The sequence below is a fragment of the Bombina bombina genome, chromosome 1, assembly GCF_027579735.1.
Source record: "Bombina bombina isolate aBomBom1 chromosome 1, aBomBom1.pri, whole genome shotgun sequence".
In the NCBI taxonomy this organism is placed as follows: Eukaryota; Metazoa; Chordata; class Amphibia; order Anura; family Bombinatoridae; genus Bombina; species Bombina bombina.
Genome location: NC_069499.1, coordinates 544,239,035 through 544,260,782, shown reverse-complemented (window position 1 = coordinate 544,260,782; position 21,748 = coordinate 544,239,035). Strand labels below are relative to the sequence as shown.

Below are 21,748 nucleotides of genomic sequence, written 5' to 3'. Positions count from 1 at the left end.
GTCTTGAAAAAGATCCCTGTATCGACCGAAACGTTAATCTGAAACAAGAAAATAAATCAACAGTAATTTTGAGGAAATACAAGTCCTATTTATTTTTAGAAAATATGATGAGACTTATATAGAGATCAAAATCCAAGGAGCGCCTAAGAGATGGCTAAGGATATATACTTAAAATTAATTTTAAGTATACATCCTTAGCCATCTCTTAGGCGCTCCTTGGATTTTGATCTTTTTAAGTCTATACACATAGGATAAGCTAGGTATCCTCACTACAAGGAGCTATAAGGAATCCCAGTGGGTGAAGCGCTGTGAGATATTTGGTTATTAGCAACTTATATAGAGAGCACCCTGGCAACTCAAATAACAGAGAGTGCTTGGATCAATCTTTTTTGTATATATGTATATATATATATATATATATATATATATATACACACAGTGTGTGTGTATATATATATATATATATATATATATATATATATATATATATATATATATATATGTGTGATTAGATATATACAGATATATGTAGGAATATCTATTTAAAAATACATAGAACATATTCTACTATGTGCAGAACATTGGACCCTTTATTAAATATGAATATTGCATAGATATGATTTGTTATGTTTTCATCTACTTGACTGCAAAGGGCTCCAATGCACTATATATGTATACATATATACTATACTATATACTATATAAACACATAAATACATACGTACACACACACACACACACATATATATATTTAGACCTATATATGTATGTATCTGTATGTTAAAGTTTTTTTTCTTTAACACCTGAAACCTCATATCTTTTAGACCTTACAATTTTTTTTTTAATACTTTTGAATAGATAGTGTAACTGTACTTATAAATGTATGTTTTATGTGTTTTGTGACACTTTTTATTCCAGTGTAACTGTTAACCAGAGTTCTGAGGGCACAATAATCATTCTAGCGTAAAATGGGGTTGCTCTCACGAGTAATCTAGCCCTGGGTTGGTACTAAAAATGTCTTCAAACTTTGTTCTATGAACTTTATCATGTTATTCCATATTATATCACTTATAATTGTCATCTCAAACCCATGCGTCTGATATTTCTTACAGGCTGTTGAAGGAGATCATACCTCTGTTGGAATTTTGGGCATCAGCAATGTGCATCCTTTATTGCTGCTTATTCAGTGGTTGCCAGAGATTGAATCACATGATTTACAAATCTTCATTGCAGATTGGCTGAAGAGGATCTGCTGTATAAACAAGCAAAGCCGCACAATGTGTGTTAACGCCAATATGGTCATCTGCATCATAGACTCACTGAAATCTCATTTCTCTCTTCATCGTAGCTGTGCTGAAAACCTAATTGGTCTTTTAGGCTCATTGGGGAGCCAATCACTGAGCTCAGAAGAACTTTTTCATCTGTTCAGCTTATTGAGGACTGATGATCCTAAGCTGAGCCACCCATATGTAACTTCTGTCATCCGGGCAATGCTTGCAATTGCACGTAAGCAGGGATTGGAAAGTGCCTTGCAGTACTTCAATTTGTCACATAGCTTAGCAGGCATTGCTGTACCCATCATCCAGAAATGGCCGGGCTCTGCATTTACCTTTAGTGCTTGGTTTTGTCTTGACCAAACCCAGACGATTATTGGTTTGAGTAACAGTGGGCTGAAGAGGAAACAATTATATAGGTAACATGTTAAAAAAAATACTGGAAAAAAATCATTAACAAGCTGATTTGTATGCTTTTTTTAGAAGCTATTCATTAAAGTGTGCATATTTTATATATAGCATTAAAATAATATCCATTGGGCACAAAAAGCACATATATTTTGCCATATTGTAGTTAATGGAACAATATTTTTTACATTTTGCAAAAGGTTTGAAGTGGAGCATTCAAATGTACTTACATGCAAAAGATTAACCCTTTCAAGCCCCCATGACGCCCATTGTTCATGTGTGGGGGCAAAAACAAATTAGTGAAACTTACAGCAATCAATTGTTTGGCTGACAGGGATCTGGTATTAAGGGGTAGCACAAAAGGGAATTATTTATTTATTTTAAATCACAGGAAAAAAGCTACATTTTTAATGGAACTTTATGGCTTTTTAGTTTTACTTGGAGCATATTCTATTTAGATACTCCACCTTTTTTACTTTAAGTATCTGTTTTAAAGATGGACTCTCTCATGCTAATGCAGTGCTGTGCTGGGCAGCTTTTAAGCATAGCAGGGATTGAAAAGGGCAGCAAAATAAATCACATGTGGACAGCTGCGGCCTTATTAAGCTTTATCAGCACTTGATAGATTCCTAAATGCTGCTGGGGGAAACTTGGTCTAGGGCGATAAGGCGATTAAACCAGTCTCCAGGCGTAATAAGGCCAGAACACTGACTAACTGAAGATAGGGGTTGGCTGTCAACTAAATTGCAAATTCAATATTGTTTTTATACTTTTTTATCATATATTTTTTATTTAAATACATAGTTTCAGTGTTTTAAACATGCAATTTTACATGCATGATAAACAGTGTTTGATTGTCAATTGTGTTAATTGTGCCCAAGATTTTAGTTTTATAGGTCTTTGTGAACTTATCAACACACACCAACTTTAACAATGTAAGAATTATATTTTCTTCTTTATACAGTAAAAGCACCTTACTGATTTTTTTTTTTTCTTTCTTCTTCTAGTTTTTTTACCAACAGTGGTATGGGTTTTGAAGCCTTTATTACCTCTTCTGGAGTCTTAGTTGTTGCAGTGTGCACCAAAAAGGAATATGCAACAGTAATGTTGCCAGAACATTGTTTCTGTGACTCTCTATGGGTAAGTTAGTCCAAATTACTGTAACAGAATGTATTTCATGGAATGGAATATTATTATCAGATAGAGATATATCATGCATATGAAAGTACTTAACTTTTCAAAAATATCTTTTGCACAAAAAAGTTATTTTTTTTTTTAAAGACATGGCTAGAGTACAGGTAGCAAGCTATTGTTAGTGTGGGACACACTAACTAATATCTCAACTGCGCTAACTTAAGTTAATTATAGGCGTTCCCTTAGGTTTGCACGAGCGAAGACCTAGCGTAAAGTGTAAGTGTAAAAAGAAAACCTCCCCCACTTCCCTCATCCCCCAGTCATTATTTGCCTTTCGTCACAGGAGGTTGGCAGAGAAGTGTCAGAAGTTTGAGTTAAATCTCTAATGGAAGGTAGTACTCTTCAAAATGGGACTGGAGTTTTAAGTAGTCCTGTCAGCCTCTCAGTGAGAGCATGGATGAAGGTCTGGAGTCTGGAGATGAAGGGCGAGTTTTTCTGCAAAACCATCCCGACTCATATTAACCTCTCCTTGGCAATCAGCGTTGACAAGTTTTGCTGCCTGCCTTTGTTCACTCAAGTCCATGTCAGAAGCGAGGCTACTATCTGTCACACTTGAAGGGCCGTGTTCATGTTCCACGGCATAGATTCCGGTTAGATCGTTTCATTTTACTTCATTATGTGAATGTGATGTTAACGTAAAGGTAGGGTCCCAGTGGGACTCCTTTTATCTTAAAATAAGGAATCATGGGTTAATATCCCCTAAGGGGGGTTATTGAAGAGGGGGGACTTTAATCATGTTTGTTATGTATTTCTATCTGCTGAAGTGTAGTAATACTTTAGGCTTATGGCTTTTCGGAGCATTAATGGCCTTATCGTCATTTGGCGCGATCTTTGGATTTGCATGCTATTTTTTTACTTACACGGTGCACCTCGTGACCGGGTGCGGTTACGTTGCTTTTTCACTTCCGTATGCTGACCGTGTGGCGACAGAGAGAGTCTGCTCGTAGGTTGTCTGGTTCACAGGAGGTGGTGAGTGCCCCAGCCATTGGGGGTGTAAAGAAGATGTCCGTTACTGTTTGTCATTTTTGTAATCCCATGATGGAGGATTCTGACTTTTTAGACACGGATGTCTCTGATGCGGAGAATGCATCTTGTAATGAATATGAAATGGCCCGGGTTATCCATGCCCATCAGTTATGTTCCAATTTCCGTTACAGAGTACTCTCTTCTCCCGATTCAGGGCCCTCAGAATGCGTTGAGCCATCCGCCCCGAAGGATGCTAAGTCCTGCGAGGTGCGTGCCCCAGAAACTCCATTTGTTAGGCATGCAGGTGTCCCTTTGGTCTTTACTCCTCCGGAAGGTGGTCTGTTTCCTCCAGAGGTTACGGCACCGTTCCGCATGGCAATATCTGCGGCCTTGGCGCATTTGTATCTCCCAAGTGGAATCTTTCTAAGATACTGTCCGTGTTCTGTCAACCAGGGCCCACTGGGTGGGGGATTGCCCGATTCAGTTAGGCCTCCTGGGGAAGCGGGGGCCTCTGAAGCTTCATGGGCCCCTCGTTTGTTGATCCGGCAAGGGATATTTTTGCTTTCCGCTGTAGGTTGACATATCTTCGTGTCCTACTAAGACATGTTTTGGCGTTGCTAGAGGATCCCAGTCCAAGTGGTCCAAGGGATTTGACGCCTTAGAAGCCAAATGGCAACCTGGATAGACGGTTGGGAATGAAGCTAATCTCCTTGTCTCCGTTTTTTTTCTTTTTATGTATCGGTTCCAGTTCTGAGCTTGGGTGAAGGGGGTCTTCTGATCTGCTGGTCTGGTTGGGCGTAACCTTTTTTCCCTTGGGCGTTCACCCGCGGGTGCTGCCTTTTCATTTAGATCCCGATAGGATGTATTTGATTTCATTTGTATTAAGCTCATGACTGATATAACATTCGTTGAGAACGTTCTTTTTCTGGAACCGATACTTGGGATTTTGTGGTCGCATGGGCACTTCCTCGGAAGTTGCGCACTTTGGTTAAGTCCGAAGTTATGTTTCTAGTTCATATTTTTGAGCCTTCGGGTCAATTTTTCTTGGACCTTAGACAGATTCTGGGGTGATCTTGTACCAGACAGGTACTGGTCGGGCGCTGTCTACTGTTTCTGGGGTTCATGTCACCCTCGTGGTGCTGATTAGCCTGTCGACTTTTAAAAACAAATAAAGAAAGAGGTATTTCTTAAGGCCTAGTATTATGGATTCCGGACTCGGATCCTACAAAGTTTAGGGCCTAGGGTGTAGATCCTAGGCTTCTGATAGGAAGGTCTTGTGCTCCGATATAAGTTGTTGTTTTTTCTGCGATATTGCTTGAAATGCGTGACCGACTTTTTCAGACGTCATAGTGGTTTCTAGGGTCCCCTCGGAACTGTGGGTTTCCATTCCTTTGGATTGATTTCCGGAGTTTTCGTATCTGAATAGTGGACAATTTGCGTCTTCACCCGTGGTATCTCCTGATGACGACTTTTGTAGCCTAGTCACATTCCTTTGCGGTGGCTATGTTTTCTCCCCCCGTCTTGGGTTGGGTCATTTTGTTATGGAAGAGTAAACATGTCCGTCTTCTTTTTCTCAGTGTTTCGGGAGACCTATTCTGCAGGGTTCTCTCGAGGCTGTCGCCTTCTCCAGATAAGAACTGCCCCTTGTCTTACCATGGTCTTTTGACTCTAGGGTGTTATCTGTCAATCTTATTGCAGATCTAGCCTTCGGGCTTGAGGTTAGGAAGTCTGGGGTCAGTTACAGTCTTCGCCTGTCTGAGGTCAGAAAACTGACCATTTAGCCTTTCAGCGTAGGGTCAGGTCATCTGGCCTGTCTACATGGATTACCTTGTGATCCAAAGGTACTGGTGGCCCTTTCCTAAACCAGTCGGGAGTTCTTTTCAGACTCTTGGATTTGTGGATGTTGCTAGGTACTTTACATCTAAGGACTTAAGATGGCGGAAGGCTTTGTCTGGGTGTGCTTCTAACCATAGGAGGCAGCTTATGGGTTCCTCAGGGGCTTCAGATCTTCGAATCGGTTCTGTTTTTTCGAGGACTCCTGCTTAGAGACATATCTTGCCTGGGAAGGGTATGGACGGTTCTGCTTAACCCTAGGGTTTGGTTCCCCCGTTTGTCCCTTTGGAGGGAGCAGGAGTTTTCGGACTCTTATGAGATACTAATATCATCCTGAGGCTTCAGTTTGAGGTTTTCTGACGGGTCCCTACTTGTCTGCTGGGACATCTGATGCTTCCTAGTAGGCACCAGTTGTTATCCCACTGGGCTGACAATCTTGGCTGAAGGTTGGCCTCTAGTAGGATGTTTTCCGTTGTTTAATCATCATCTTCTCACCTAGGGTGGGGAAGGGATGTTTACGTGTTCTCCTTAGTTGGAGGTACCTCAGTATCTGTAATGGGCTTGTGGGTCCTTATTTTTCTTGCCTCATAGGGTTTTTTCCCCTCTCTTGCATTCTCAGTATCACGGAATTGATTTCTGGTATTGGAATGCTGTGGGTCAGAGTGCTTTCTTCCCTTGAGGAGTGTTCCTTCTTATGGAAGGCTGCGGTGTAGGGCGAGCATGATGTTCCTGTCATGGTTCAGGGTAACATGCTAATTTTTGAGTAGCGGTCAGAGTTCTACTCTGGGGCTTTGATGCCTCGTAAGATCCATCCTTTTTTCTTCCAAAGGTCTGAGACTCTTGTCTGCAAAAGGTCTTTCACTAGCCTTGGGGCTGGGACCGTTATCCTGGAAGGAAGGTCGGGGATCAGTCTGCTTTGCAGCATGGACCATTTACCTTTATGAATCTGTCCTCCCCTTTGTTGGGGGGACTCTTAGTGCCCATCTCTCTACCAGCGTTGGTTGTTGCCGGGATGGATCGCTCTTTGGATTCCTTATGTCTATGCTTAACCTGATGGGTCTTGTCTTGCCTAGGATACAAGGGGGAACTCGTGGGTTTTCTGGAACACCATAGTTGGTATGGTGCTGTGTCAAGGATTGAGGGTGGCCTTCTGGTCATCTTAGTGACATTTTCTCCTGACTATAGACTTATCTTCTGGTCCTTGTCCTCCTAGGGAGTTTGTTCTCTGGACAGTGGGCTTGCAGCGAACTCGGGTTGCTCTAAGTTAATCGATCTTTTTGATATCTCATGGGGTCTCTATTCTCCATTTCGGGAGTAGATAGAGAGTTTGACCAGTCTTGATTTAAGTCCGTTTTGGATGGTCCTTTGGATCTCCTGGGTTCCTTTACTCTCCCTCTCGGGGGTTTATAGAGATTTTTCGTTTTTTTTTTAATGTGGGAGTGAGTGCCGCAGGGCTGACTCCTCGGGGGCCTTATGCTCAGCGGACTCTGGGTCTGAGTGGTCTCTAGCACGGCTTTGCAGGTTGTGCAACTGATGAGTGGTTACCCGGACTCCAGTTTTTCACTTGTCGTTATAGTTTTTGTAGGGTGTCGGGTAATTTCAGGCTGTGGTGCCTTTTGAAGGAGCCGCATTTTTTGTACCCACCCTTGGTTTGCATTTAGTGTCCTCTAGCTTGGGTATTGTTTTCCCAAAAGTATTGAATGCAGCTGTGGACTCTTCCTGTTTAAGAAGAAAAACATAAATTATGCTTACCTGATCATTTTCTTTTCTTCTGACAGGAAGAGTCCACATCTCCCGCCCACTTTTTATCTATGGGGCGGCAGTACATTTTTGTTCTTCTGGCACCTTTTTTTCACCCTGATATTTCTCCTACTGTTCCTTGTTCCCTTGGCAGAATGACTGGGGGATGAGGGAAGTGGGGGAGGTATTTGAAACCTTTGGCTGGGGTGTCTTTGCTTCCTCCTGGTGGCCAGGTTCTAAATTTCCCAAAAGTAATGAATGCAGCTGTGGACTCTTCCTGTCAGAAGAATAGAAAATTATCAGGTAAGCATAATTTATGTAACACCCACTCCTGCCAACTTTTAATCCCTTAAAACTGCCTAGTGCATTTTTTTTTTTATTAAAAAAAGCTACATTTTTTTTTCATAAAAAATTAAAAGAACCTTTATTTTTGGGGAACTTTGGACACTTTTAGAAAATTAACCAAAGATCTGATCTCTGGTTAATTTTCTGAGCGCTAATTGCTACCGCAAGCACCTAGAGTCAACCCTGTTTAAAAAGATAGATAATCCCTTTTTTTACCCATTTCCCAGTTTTGCATAACCAACGCTGTTATAGAAATACACCTTTTACCTCTGTAATTACCTTGTTTCTAAGCCTCTGCAAACTGCCCCCTTATTTGAGTTCTTTTGACAGACTTGCACTTTAGCCAATCAGTGCTCACTCCAGGGTAACTTCACGTGCATGAGCTCAATGTTATCTATATGAAACACCTAAACTAATGCCCTCTAGTGGTCAAAATGCATTCAGATTAGAGGCAGTCTTTAAGGTCTAAGAAATTAGCATATAAACCTCCTAGGTTTAGCTTTTAACTAAGAATACCAAGAGAACAAAACAAAATTGGTGATAAAATTAAATTGGAAAGTTGTTTTAAAATTACATTCCCTATTTAAACCATGAAAGTTTTTTTTGGACTTGACTGTCCCTTTAAAGATAATTTCCGAAAGAAAATCAATGCAAAGCCTTGTTTTTAAGACATCAGTATTATGAAGGTGGAGACATAGCGGGTAAGTTGCTCGCTAGATCGATTAAGTGTCAACAACTTAAGTCTTATGACCATACGATCATAGACAACCTGGGACCTCGCCAAAATCTATGTTAGAAGCATATATAACAGTCATCCTTGAACCAGCCAAAGCTCCTGAAAAAAAGGAAAATTACAAACCCATTTCTCTGCTTAACACAAATGTTAAAGTTTTCACCAAAATCTTAGGTAACAAGTCAACAAGTTTGCTCCAGACCTGGTGGATTTTATCCCAGGAAGGGAGGTGAGGGATAATACAATAATTGCCTTTTCACAAGCTGGTTAGGGATCAAACCCAGGGTCAATAGAAGCATGTTCTATCTACCAGGAAACAGAGGTGGCATTGGCATGCTTAACATCTAATTCTATACAAACTAGCTATTATCTTGCAAAGGCTGGTGGACTGGAGCCACAATTTAGTCCACAAGGACTGGGTACAGGTGGATGCCGCCATTCTGCGACTTTGGAACATAGCCTCTTTAACGTGGCTACCATTTAGAACCAGACTGGCTTGACTGTTTTTCAAGTTTTCAGATTATGGGATCAATTGATCTCCACCAGAACCCATATCTGAACTCAACACCTCCCTTGATTCCTATCCTTGAGAACCCAACTCTACCTTTCTTTAGGAAACAAAAAAGATCCCTTACAGGTTATAGTCTGAAACAAGAGATTATATTTAATGTTCTAGCACAGGGCAAAATCTTATAATAAGATGAACTTCTGGATCAGTACATTGAGATGTCATCTTCTTGGTTCAGATATGGTCAGCTCACCCATTTAATTGCTACACATCAGTATAAACAATATCTCTTTAGAGACCCTTTGAAAAACTGTGCTTGTTGTATTCTCACCACAGACACACTATTTCTTTAATTTATAAACTACTCTTGATCCCAAATGAAAATACCATGCACAGAGACCTAGGACTAGACTTTACCCATCAAGATTAGATTAAGCTTTTTCAGCGTGCTACCAGGGTCTCTGTCTTGGCTTGAGTACAGGAATCTCACTATAAGTTCCTAAGCAGATGGTGTCTTACTTCCTCTAGGCCTAAAAATATTTACCCCAAACTAGTGGCAAATTTTGCAGGGGCTGCAACTGTGAAGGTACCATCTGGAAGATGAAAGAAACAAGAGAGGCGCCTGTGTGTACCAGTATATAACCAAATGATAATTTTCAAAGAGCCCTAATCAGGGTACTCACATTTGCAAAGAGCACTCAGACAGTGCTATTGGAAACAGGCTGGATGTTTGACAGCAACCCAGCTCACTGATTGCAGGAACAAAATGACATAAAATCTGGAGAAGATAAGACAAAACACGCCCGCCTGTGTGTACCAGTAATAAACCAAAAAAATATCAGTGTAGATTTTCATTCAGTATACTCACATTTGTGAAGAGCACTCAGACAGTGCTATTAGGCACAAGCTGGATATTTAGCAACAAACCAGCTTACTGATATGGTGGTAACACAGGCACTGGAACACAGGGACACAGGAACACAGGTACTCCAAAATATATAGAAGAGTCTCAAAGGATAGAGACTATAAACTAAAACTGGAGAATAGACTGCAACAAATGCAGCCTATAGCTCCCTAAGTAGTAACAGGTAGGTAGGAAAGGCACAGTTCCAATGTATAATGAACAAAATTAAAATTGATTTATTGTAAATAAAAAAATACAGTTAAAAATATAAAACAATGGAACCAAAAGGCATGGGTTGCTAGCTACCCTCCTTCAAATATGCAACGCGTTTCTCAGTGCTTTACCACACTGTTTCATCAGGAAAATCGTGTGAAGGTACCATAATGCACCTTTGGTGGCAGTGCCCGAAAATTGAGGATTATTGGTCTAGAAACCATGAATAAAATTCTCAAAATCCCTATCCCAAATAATCCATTTATATTACTACTGCACAAACTCCCCAAGATTAAAGACAGAGCCAAATTCTCCCTTCATGATTTTGATGCAGATTGGGCTAAGAATAATACCTAAATATTGGAAACCCCAAATAATCCCTACCAAATTGGAATGGGAGATTTCATTATTTTAAAATATGCAAAAGTGAAATTCATGAACTGAAGCTCCAATATTGGGATAACAGAAACTAGTTGATTGGATACTTCATTCTTTTTTCTTTCTTAGATGTCCTTGAGAGCTTCTTTATCGAGCTGTGGTTTTATTTTTACTTTCCTTTTTTTTCTTCTTTACTTTTTTTTTTCTTCTAATTTCTTTCTCTCTCTCTCTCCCTCTCTCTTTCTTTCTTTCTTTTTCTTTCTTTCTTTCTTTCTTTCTTTCTTTCTTTCTTTCTTTCTTTCTTTCTTTCTTTCTTTCTTTCTTTCTTTCTTTCTTTCTTTCTTTCTTTCTTTCTTTCTTTCTTTCTTTCTTTCTTTCTTTCTTTCTTTCTTTCTTTCTTTCTTTCTTTCTCTCTCTCTCTCTTTATTTCTATCTCTCTCTCTCGCTTTCTCTTTCCTTCTTTCCTAGTATCTCCTGCACTGGTACTAGTTTTATTGTTGTCTAATATTCACTTCAACTTTGAAGATATCTCACGTTCTTCAGCCCATCCACAATCTGAAGAGCAGCCATAATGGCTTTTATTTTATTTTCTTCATTATTCAACAACTTTCTGGACTATTAAGGCAACATCTTTGATGTTTACAATTCTATGTATGCTTTCTTCATCAGTAAAGTTTAAATAAAAGGGGAAAAAAAAAATAATGCAAATAAATTGCAAAGTTGTTTCAGTACACATAATTAAACTTTTTAAATAAAATCTTAATGTGTTTACTGTCCATCAGATTTCTGCCCTATCTGTTATATTGCTAAACTTATTGATATTCTGACCTTTTTTCAGTTACTGATAAAAATCAGACTTGTTATTATTCTTGTTACTTGGAGTCTAATTTCGGTTCTGGTGGTGCTTCAAGCTCCTCTGTGTAAACCCATGCATGGGTTAGACCGTCAGCTTTTATCCTGGAAGGTCCTTTTTCTGCTAGCCATTTCCTTGGCTAGGTGTTTGAGCTTTATGTTGTGTACTTTAATAAGGCTCTTTATAGATCTTCAATCAGGATTGACATTTTTTGCAAACCAGCTATTTACTTGATGTTGTAAGAGCTCTTATTTTATGTGGAAGCAACTTTTATACTTTTCAGTGATATTTCTCCAACATTGGTGTGTCCGGTCCACGGCGTCATCCATTACTTGTGGGATATTCTCCTCCCCTACAGGGAAAGGCAAGGAGAGCACACAGCAAGAGCTGTCCATATAGCTCCCCCTCTGGCTCCGCCCCCCAGTCATTCTCTTTGCCGCTCTGAACAAGTAGCATCTCCACGGGGATGGTGAGGAGTTTGTGGTGTTAGTTGTAGTTTTTTATTTCTTCTATCAAGAGTTTGTTATTTTAAAATAGTGCTGGTATGTACTATTTACTCTAAAACAGAAAGAGATGAAGAGTTCTGTTTAAAAGAGGAGTATGATTTTAGCAGCAGTAACTAAAATTGATTGCTGTTCCCACACAGGACTGTTGACATGAGAGAACTTCAGTTGGGGGGGAACAGTTTGCAGACTTTTCTGCTCAAGGTATGACTAGCCATTTTCTAACAAGACTGTGTAATGCTGGAAGGCTGTCATTTTTCCCTCATGGGGATCGGTAAGCCATTTTCTTAGACTTAGAAAGAATAAAGGGCTTATTATGGGCTATTAACTGGTGGACACTCTTAAGGGCTAAATCGATTGTTTATTTAAGTTTTTATTTAAAGTTTGAAGTGGATTTCACACTTTTATTGTTTGGGGAACGTTTTTTATTGCCAGGCACTAGTTAAGACACCTTCCCAGTCAGGAAGGGCCTTTCACTGTATTAGGCAGAGCCTCATTTTCACGCCATTATTGCACAGTTTCTTTTAAGTACAGTGCATGCAGATGCATGTGAGAGGGTCTGGTGTCCACTGAAAATGTTCCTAGAAGGCTTGAAATACCCCCCTGGGATAGTTGAAGTCACAACAAAGGCTGTGGCTGGGACTGTAGTGGGGTTAAAATGGCAAACGGCTCCGGTTTCCACATTTTAAGGGTTAACAGCTTGAAAATTGGGGTGCAATACTTTGAATGCATTAAGACACTGTGGTGAAAATTTGGTAAAGATTGGATAATTCCTTCATAGTTTTTCACATATTCAGTAATAAAGTGTGCCCTATTTAACATTTAAAGAGACAGTAACGGTTTTGTTTTAAAACGGTTTTTGTACTTTATTAACCAGTTTAAGCCTGTTTAACATGTCTGTACCTTCAGATAGATCATGTTCTGTATGTATGGAAGCCAATGTGGTTCCCCCTTCAAATATATGTGATAATTGTGCCATAGCGTCCAAACACAGTAAGGACAGTATTGTCACAAATAGTAAGGTTGCCCAGGATGATTCCTCAGATGAAGGAAGTAGAGATAGTTCTACATCATCTCCTTCTGTGTCTATACCAGTTATGCCCGCGCAGGCGACCCCTAGTACTTCTAGCGCGCCAATGCTTGTTACTATGCAACAATTGACGGCAGTAATGGATAACTCCATAGCTAATATTTTATCCAAAATGCCAGCATTTCAGAGAAAGCGTGATTGCTCTGTTTTAAACACTGTAGAGCAGGAGGGCGCTGATGATAATTTTTCTGTCATACCCTCACTCCAGTCTGAATTGGCAGTGAGGGAGGGTTTGTCAGATGGAGAAATTTCTGATACAGGAAGAATTTCTCAGCAGGCAGAACCTGATGTTGTGACATTTAAATTTAAATCAGAGCATCTCCGCGCATTACTTAAGGAGGTGCTATCTACTCTGGATGATTGTGACAATCTGGTCATCCCAGAACACTTGTGCAAGATGGACAAGTTCCTAGAGGTCCCGGTGCACCCTGATGCCTTTCCGATACCTAAACGGGGTGGCGGACATAGTGAATAAGGAGTGGGAGAAGCCAGGCATACCTTTTGTCCCTCCTCCTATATTTAAGAAATTGTTCCCTATGGTCGACCCCAGGAAGGACATATGGCAAACAGTCCCTAAGGTCGAGGGGGCGGTTTCTACACTAGCCAAACGCACGACCATTCCCATTGAGGACAATTGTGCTTTCAAAGATCCTATGGATAAAAAATTGGAGGGTTTGCTTAAAAAGATTTTTGTACAGCAAGGTTACCTCCTTCAACCTACTTCGTGCATTATTCCTGTCACTACAGCGGCGTGGTTCTGGTTCGAGGAACTGGAAAAGTCGCTCAGTAGGGAGACTCCGTATGAGGAAGTCATGGACAGAATTCACGCACTTAAGTTAGCTAATTCCTTTATTTTAGACGCCGCTTTGCAGTTAGCGAGATTAGCGGCGAAAAATTCAGGGTTTGCAATTGTGGCGCGCAGAGTGCTCTGGCTAAAGTCTTGGTCGGCGGATGTATCTTCCAAGACAAAATTGCTTAATATCCTTTTTAAAGGTAAGACCCTTTTTGGGCCAGAATTGAAAGAAATTATTTCAGACATCACTGGGGGAAAGGGCCATGCCCTCCCACAGGATAGGCCTTTCAAGGCTAAAAATAAGTCCAATTTTCGTTCCTTTCGCAATTTCAGGAACGGACCGGCTTCTAACTCGGCAGCCTCTAGACAAGAGGGTAACGCTTCCCAGACTAAACCAGCTTGGAAACCAATGCAAGGCTGGAATAAGGGTAAACAGGCCAAGAAGCCTGCTGCTGCTACCAAGACAGCATGAAGGGGTAGCCCCCGATCCGGGACCGGATCTAGTAGGGGGCAGACTCTCTCTCTTTGCTCAGGCTTGGGCAAGAGATGTTCAGGATCCCTGGACACTAGAAATAGTCTCTCAGGGTTATCTTCTAGAATTCAAGGAACTACCCCCAAGGGGAAGGTTCCACATTTCTCACTTATCTTCAAACCAAATAAGTAGACAGGCATTCTTACATTGTGTAGAAGACCTGTTAAAGATGGGAGTGATACACCCAGTTCCAACTGTGGAACAAGGTCAGGGGTTTTTACTCAAATCTGTTTGTAGTTCCCAAAAAAGAGGGAACTTTCAGACCAATTCTGGATTTAAAAATTCTAAACAAATTTCTCAGAGTTCCATTGTTCAAAATGGAAACCATTCGAACAATTTTACCTACAATCCAGGAGGGTCAATATATGACTACCGTGGATTTAAAGGATGCGTATCTACATATTCCTATCCACAAAGATCATCATCAGTTCCTAAGGTTCGCCTTTCTGGACAAACATTATCAGTTCGTGGCTCTCCCATTCGGACTAGCCACTGCTCCCAGAATTTTCACAAAGGTGCTCGGGTCCCTTCTAGCGGTTCTAAGACCAAGGGGCATTGCAGTGGCACCTTATCTGGACGACATTCTAATTCAAGCATCGTCTCTTTCCAAGGCAAAGGCTCATACAGACATTGTTCTAGCCTTTCTCAGATCTCACGGGTGGAAGGTGAACGTAGAAAAGAGTTCCCTGTTTCCGTCGACAAGAGTTCCCTTTTTGGGAACAATAATAGATTCTTTTGAAATGAAGATCTTCCTGACAGAAGTCAGAAAGTCAAAGCTTCTAAACGCTTATCAAGTTCTTCTCTCTATTCTGCAGCCTTACATAGCTCAGTGCATGGAAGTAGTAGGGTTGATGGTTGCAGCAATGGACATAGTTCCTTTTGCTCGAATTCATCTAAGACCATTACAACTGTGCATGCTCCAGTAGACAGGATCACCTGTCTCAGGGAATGAGTTTCTGCAGACCAAAGTGGGTCATTGTCATGACCGACGCCAGTCTATCAGGCTGGGGCGCGGTCTGGGATTCCCTGAAAACTCAGGGTTTATGGTCTCGGGAAGAGTCTCTTCTCCCGATCAACATCCTGGAACTGAGAGCGATATTCAATGCTCTCCGGGCTTGGCCTCATCTAGCGAAGGCCGGATACATAAGATTCCAGTCAGATAACATGACGACTCTAGCTTACATCAACCATCAGGGAGGAACAAGGAGTTCCTTGGCAATGAGAGAGGTATCCAAGATCATCAAATGGGCGGAGGATCACTCCTGCCACCTATCTGCAATCCACATCCCAGGAGTAGACAACTGGGAGGCGGATTATCTGAGTCGTCAGATTTTCTATCCGGGGGAGTGGGAACTCCACCCAGAGGTGTTTGCCCAGTTGACTCAATTATGGGGCATTCCAGACATGGATCTGATGGCGTCTCGTCAGAACTTCAAGGTTCCTTGCTACGGGTCCAGATCCAGGGATCCCAAGGCCACTCTAGTGGATGCATTAGTGGCGCCTTGGTCGTTCAACCTAGCTTATGCGTTTCCACCGTTCCCTCTCCTTCCCAGGCTTGTAGCCAGGATCTAACAGGATAAGGCCTCTGTGATTCTGATAGCTTTTGCGTGGCCGCGCAGGACTTGGTATGCAGACCTGGTGAATATGTCATCGGCTCCACCATGGAAGCTACCTTTGAGACAGGATCTTCTAGTACAAGGTCCATTCGAACATCCAAATCTAATTTCTCTGCAGCTGACTGCTTGGAAATTGAACGTTTGATTTTATCCAAGCGTGGGTTTTCAGATTCAGTGATAGATACTCTGGTCCAAGCCAGAAAACCTGTGTCTAGAAAGATTTACCATAAAATATGGAAAAGATATATCTGTTGGTCTGAATCCAAGGGATTCTCCTGGAGTAAGATTAAAATTCCTAAGATCCTCTCCTTTCTCCAAGAAGGTTTGGATAAGGGATTGTCAGCGAGTTCTCTAAAAGGACAGATTGCTGCTTCATCTGTCTTGTTATACAAACGACTGGCAGCTGTGCCAGAGGTACAAGCTTTTGTACAGGCTTTGGTCAGAATCAAACCTGTTTACAGACCCTTGACTCCTCCTTGGAGTCAAAATTCAGTTCTTTCAGTTCTTCAGGGGGTTCCGTTTGAACCCTTCCATTCCATAGATATCAAGTTGCTATCTTGGAAAGTTCTGTTTTTGGTTGCTATTTCTTCTGCTAGAAGAATTTCTGACATATCTGCTTTGCAGTGTGATCCACCCTATCTGGTGTTCCATTCAGATAAGGTTATTTTGCGTACCAAGCCTGGTTTTCTTCCAAAAGTTGTTTCCAACAAGAATTTTAACCAGGAAATAGTTGTTCCTTCTCTGTGCCCGAATCCAGTTTCAAAGAAGGAACGTTTGTTACACAATTTAGATGTAGTCCGTGCTTTAAAGTTCTATTTAGAAGCAACAAAGAATTTTAGACAAACCTCATCCTTGTTTGTCATTTACTCTGGTAAGAGGAGAGGACAAAAAGCTATTGCTACCTCTCTTTCTTTCTGGCTGAAAAGCATTATCCGATTGGCTTATGAGACTGCCGGACGGCAGCCTCCTGAACGAATCACAGCTCACTCCACTAGGGCTGTGGCTTCCACATGGGCCTTCAAGAACGAGGCTTCTGTTAATCAGATATGTAAGGCAGCGACTTGGTCTTCTCTGCACACTTTTGCCAAATTTTACAAATTTAATATTTTTGCTTCTTCGGAGGCTGTTTTTGGGAGAAAGGTTTTGCAAGCCGTGGTGCCTTCTGTTTAGGTAACCTGATTTGCTCCCTCCCTTCATCCGTGTCCTAAAGCTTTGGTATTGGTTCCCACAAGTAATGGATGACGCCGTGGACCGGACACACCAATGTTGGAGAAAACAGAATTTATGCTTACCTGATAAATTACTTTCTCCAACGGTGTGTCCGGTCCACGGCCCGCCCTGGTTTTTTAATCAGGTTTGAAAATGTTTTCTTTTTCTTTATACACTACAGTCACCACGGCACCCTATAGTTTCTCCTTTTTCTCCTAACCGTCGGTCGAATGACTGGGGGGCGGAGCCAGAGGGGGAGCTATATGGACAGCTCTTGCTGTGTGCTCTCCTTGCCTTTTCCTGTAGGGGAGGAGAATATCCCACAAGTAATGGATGACGCTGTGGACCGGACACACCGTTGGAGAAAGTAATTTATCAGGTAAGCATAAATTCTGTTTTTTGTCCATTTCTCTGGACCTTGTAATGGTCATAAGGCTGCTGCAGTTATTTTAGCATCTTGGCTTAAAGAGACAGTCTAGGCCAAAATAAACGTTCATGATTCAGATAGAGCATGTCATTTTAAACAATTTTCCAATTTACTTTTATCACCAATTTTGCTTTGTTCTCTTGGTATTCTTAGTTGAAAGCTTAACCTAGGAGGTTCATATGCTAATTTCTTAGACCTTGAAGCCCACCTCTTTCAGATTGCATTTTAACAGTTTTTCACCACTAGAGGGTGTTAGTTCACGTATTTCATATAGATAACACTGTGCTCGTGCACGAGAAGTTATCTGGGAGCAGGCACTGATTGGCTAGACTGCAAGTCTATCAAAAGAACTGAAAAAAGGGGCAGTTTGCAGAGGCTTAGATACAAGATAATCACAGAGGTTAAAAGTATATTATTATAACTGTGTTGGTTATGCAAAACTGGGAAATGGGTAATAAAGGGATTATCTATCTTTTAAAACAATAAAAATTTTGGTGTAGACTGTCCCTTTAAGGCCTTAATCAGAAGGTTGTACCGGGTAGCAGGGAAGACTCCCCCGGGGTGTATTACTGCACATTGTACCAGACCAGTGAATATTTATTGGGCCTTTTGTAATGATGCTTCTCTGGATCAGATCTGTAAGGCAGCTGCTTGGTCTTACTTTCATAAATTTGTCTAATTCTTTAATTTAATTATTCATGCCTCTGCTGAGGTGGCCTTTGGCAGGAAAGTACTGTGGGCTGTTGTGCCTGATAAGAAACAGACCAGCCTATCTGTAATGTTCCGTCCTATTTCATTTTGGCCTTGTGGACGTCACTGCTTGGGTTTACAACAATGCAAAAGTCCACAGCACAATGTAGTAGACGTCCTTATGGTTTTTTTCATCAACTTGGTACAACAGGTAATGCTGCATTACCTGTTGTACCAAGTTTATGAAATAAAGATAAGGATTTCTACTACATTGTGCTGTGGACTTTTGCATTTTTGTATACTATGGTAAGGGCTCTGGCAGAAGCCCTGTCTACAACAGCACTTCAATAAGAGCTTCTAAGGGATAAGCTGCTGTTGCAAGTTTTGACTGCTTGGTTATGGGATTTCACATGTTATGTTCTTGTGGGCTATCACCATTTTATAAAATAAAAAACAACAATTTGCTGAAGTATTTCATAATGCTTACCTGATGCCCTACTCTTGTTATTATATAGACAGCTTGCAGCAGGTCTTGCTTTGCCCTTAATTTGTACTGACTTTTTTCCCCCTGGTATTTCTGACTTCTCTACTTGACCGTAGAGTATGTGTATAGTAGGGAATTGCTGGGAGTAGGGGCATTTTGCCTCCTCTTGGTAGACAGGAATTCTAATCATACATGTGATGTTCTCGTGGCCCATGAAAGAAACATACTTATCAAATAAGCATTGTTCTTTCTTTTAATTGCTAACTCTTTAAAAGGAAACCTTTTTTTTTTTTTTTTAAATATCTTTTTATTAATGTCAGGCAAAGCACATATTTTTACTTTAAAGATACATGAAGATAGTAAGATGCATGTTACAGGTTTTACTTGGGTTCATACACATAAGCCTTCTGCCCCCTCAATTAATATGGAATGAATACAAAGTAATAGGAGAGCATTTTAGGCATACAACAACCTCTTAAGGTCACATAGTTTGTTTCCACAATGTTTACCATCTTTCTTTTCCGTGTGATTTCACTCCCCAACACTTCGATTTTTTGTTAATTTTTCAAACCAAAACATAAGTTAAAACCTAACTACAATAAACCTAACTATTAAACTAACTAGCCTTAAACTAAGTTTGGGACTGTGGGGTCCAGCGGTGACAAAGGAAGCGGGGAGAAAAAAAAAAAAAAAGGGGGGGGGGGAAGAGGATAGAGGCAAGGGAGGGGGGGTCCCAAAAGATGGGCAGTCAGGTCCAGAAGTGGGGGTAAGAGTGGATAAGGACGAAGCAAAGCACCTCTATCATATGTTTTGTTGTGTCCTAAAATAGGTGTTCCCACTCACCCCTCAGCCCCCCCTCCATAAAGATAACCGAGTCTTTAAATGGCATCAAGATCAGTCTTTGTATCTCTAACTCAAAATTAAGTATGAGTCTGCGCCACTTGCGTAGGAATAGACCTAACCTATTTTGGACATCCATCCTAACATCCATTTGTTCAGTGAATATTTGTGTTCTTAGTAAGCTCTTAAAACCTTGAAAAGAAGGACCCCTCCTCACCGTCCAGCTTTTTAAAATACATTTTCGGGCCAACAGTATTACCAAGCTCAGTACTGCATCTAGTTCTTTGTGTTGTGGTTCCCACTTCCCAGTGTAAGAACATGATAGTTTCCGGGTGGAGAGTGAGCCGCACCTGCAAAGATTGGTTTATCCAGTATTGTATTTTACCCCAATATTGTCTAACTGATGGGCATTCCCACATGTAGTGTAGAAGAGTAGGGCCCCCCAATGCACAATCCACCCCAATGCACACATTCATTGGAGCGGGTAGGCACCCACTTTGCTAATGCTCTCGGTGTGAGGTAGGCCCTATGGAGGAAGCGTATCTGGGATTCCCTGAATATGGCGGACAACGTGGTTGATTTAGTTCTTTCCAGGCCTCTCCGAATTTCCTCCCATGTAATGTCACTAACTCCCTCTCGAGCCCACCCTGCTTGCAACGATTCCCGCAGGTTCTGTGCGCGCTGCTGCACAAGGGTCTGGTAGATTTCAGATAGGGAGGACCTCCCCATCTGATACAGGGCTTGTGTGATACGGAAGGGGGAACCTTCCCAAAATTCCGGTGTGCTCCTAACTAGGGTGGTGACATAGTGACGCACCTGTAGAAAAGCAAAGAAATGTGTTCTCTGCAATCCATATTCTCTTTGTAAGGTACCAAAGTTTTTGACCTCTTTCGAGAGAGGATCCAGTAGTTGTTTGAGCGATCTCAACCCCCTCTGTTCCCAAACCAGGAATGGCTGGGTCTCTGAACCCGCTGGGAAATCTGGGTTTTTAACAATGGGTAGGTAGGTTGAAGTATGACATGATTTCTTCAGGAACTTGTGAGCCTGATGCCACGCCTTCAACGGCTCACTGAATAACATATTGAGGCCCGGGGCCTTCACAGCTCTCATATTCGTAATATGTGGCAAATAAGCCAAGGAGACATCCCCCATAACTGCCTGTTCCAGGGAAGGTCGGCAGAAATGGTGAGTGCCTACCTGCCAGTCCAACACCAAGCGTATCAAGGCCGCCCAGTTATACAGCCTGAAGTCCGGCAGAGCCAGACCTCCGTTGAGGAAATTCATACTTAGCTTCTCTCTCTCTCTCTCTCTCTCTCTCTCTCTCTCTCTCTCGAGATACGCGGTTTACCCCCTTTCCATATAAAACGGGTCGCGGCGGAGTTTAACATTTTAACATCTGCTTTATTTAAAAGTAGGGGTAGAGAAGCCTACGCAGCACCACCATTTTGAGGAGGCTAATCCTGCCCGAAAGTGAAAAAGGTAGAGCCCTCCAGCTGTTCATTTGCGCCTGTAGTTTTGCGCAGATGGGCGCTAGATTATTAGCGTACAATTTATTAGGATTAGCTGAAATCCTGATGCCAAGATATGTGATATCATGTTTAGCGACCGTAAACGGAAACTCCTCATTTGTACAGGTCCTTCCTGTTTAGCCACAAGATCTCTGACTTCTGCATGTTAACCTTGTAGCCTGAAAACAGGCCGAAGGCGGTAAGAGTCTCCAGTATAAGCGGTATATTTGTATGAGGATCTTGAACGAACAAGAGCATATCGTCCGCGTATAATGCTAAATGTTGTGGGTGACCTGCCAAATCAATGCCAGGGTAGGCTTGTCTTAGCCTGATAGCCAACGGTTCAAGGGCGATGTTGAAGAGAAGAGGTGACAAGGGGCAGCCATATTTGCTGAGAATATGTTATTAACAAGTATATTGGCTATGGGGGAGTGGTACAAGTTTTTAATAAATTCTAAAAACGGGCCAGAAAAATTGGCCTTAATCATGGTGTGAAAGAGATGGTCCCATTCCACTCGGTCGAAGGCCTTCTCTGCGTCGAGGGACAGCAGGAAGGCCTCCGCACCACCTCTCACTGAATCATCACCCTTTTTGGACCAAAAATACTGAATGACCTGCAGGACTCTACGAACATTTACCACCGATGACCTTGCGTACATAAATCCCGTTTGATCCATGTGGATAATGTCGGGCAATATGAACTTTAG

General features: G+C 41.6%; 1 protein-coding gene across 6 annotated transcripts in view; it reads left to right on the top strand.

Moving 5' to 3' along the window:
- NBEAL1 (neurobeachin like 1) overlaps positions 1–21,748 on the top strand; it is a 759,124-nt gene that overhangs the window by 257,182 nt on the left and 480,194 nt on the right. For all 6 annotated transcript variants that reach the window (XM_053698681.1, XM_053698678.1, XM_053698680.1 and 3 more), the window contains 2 exons: positions 1,113–1,693; positions 2,690–2,822. In XM_053698681.1, the coding sequence (XP_053554656.1) occupies positions 1,113–1,693; positions 2,690–2,822 (714 nt within the window). The remainder of the gene's footprint in view (positions 1–1,112; positions 1,694–2,689; positions 2,823–21,748) is intronic.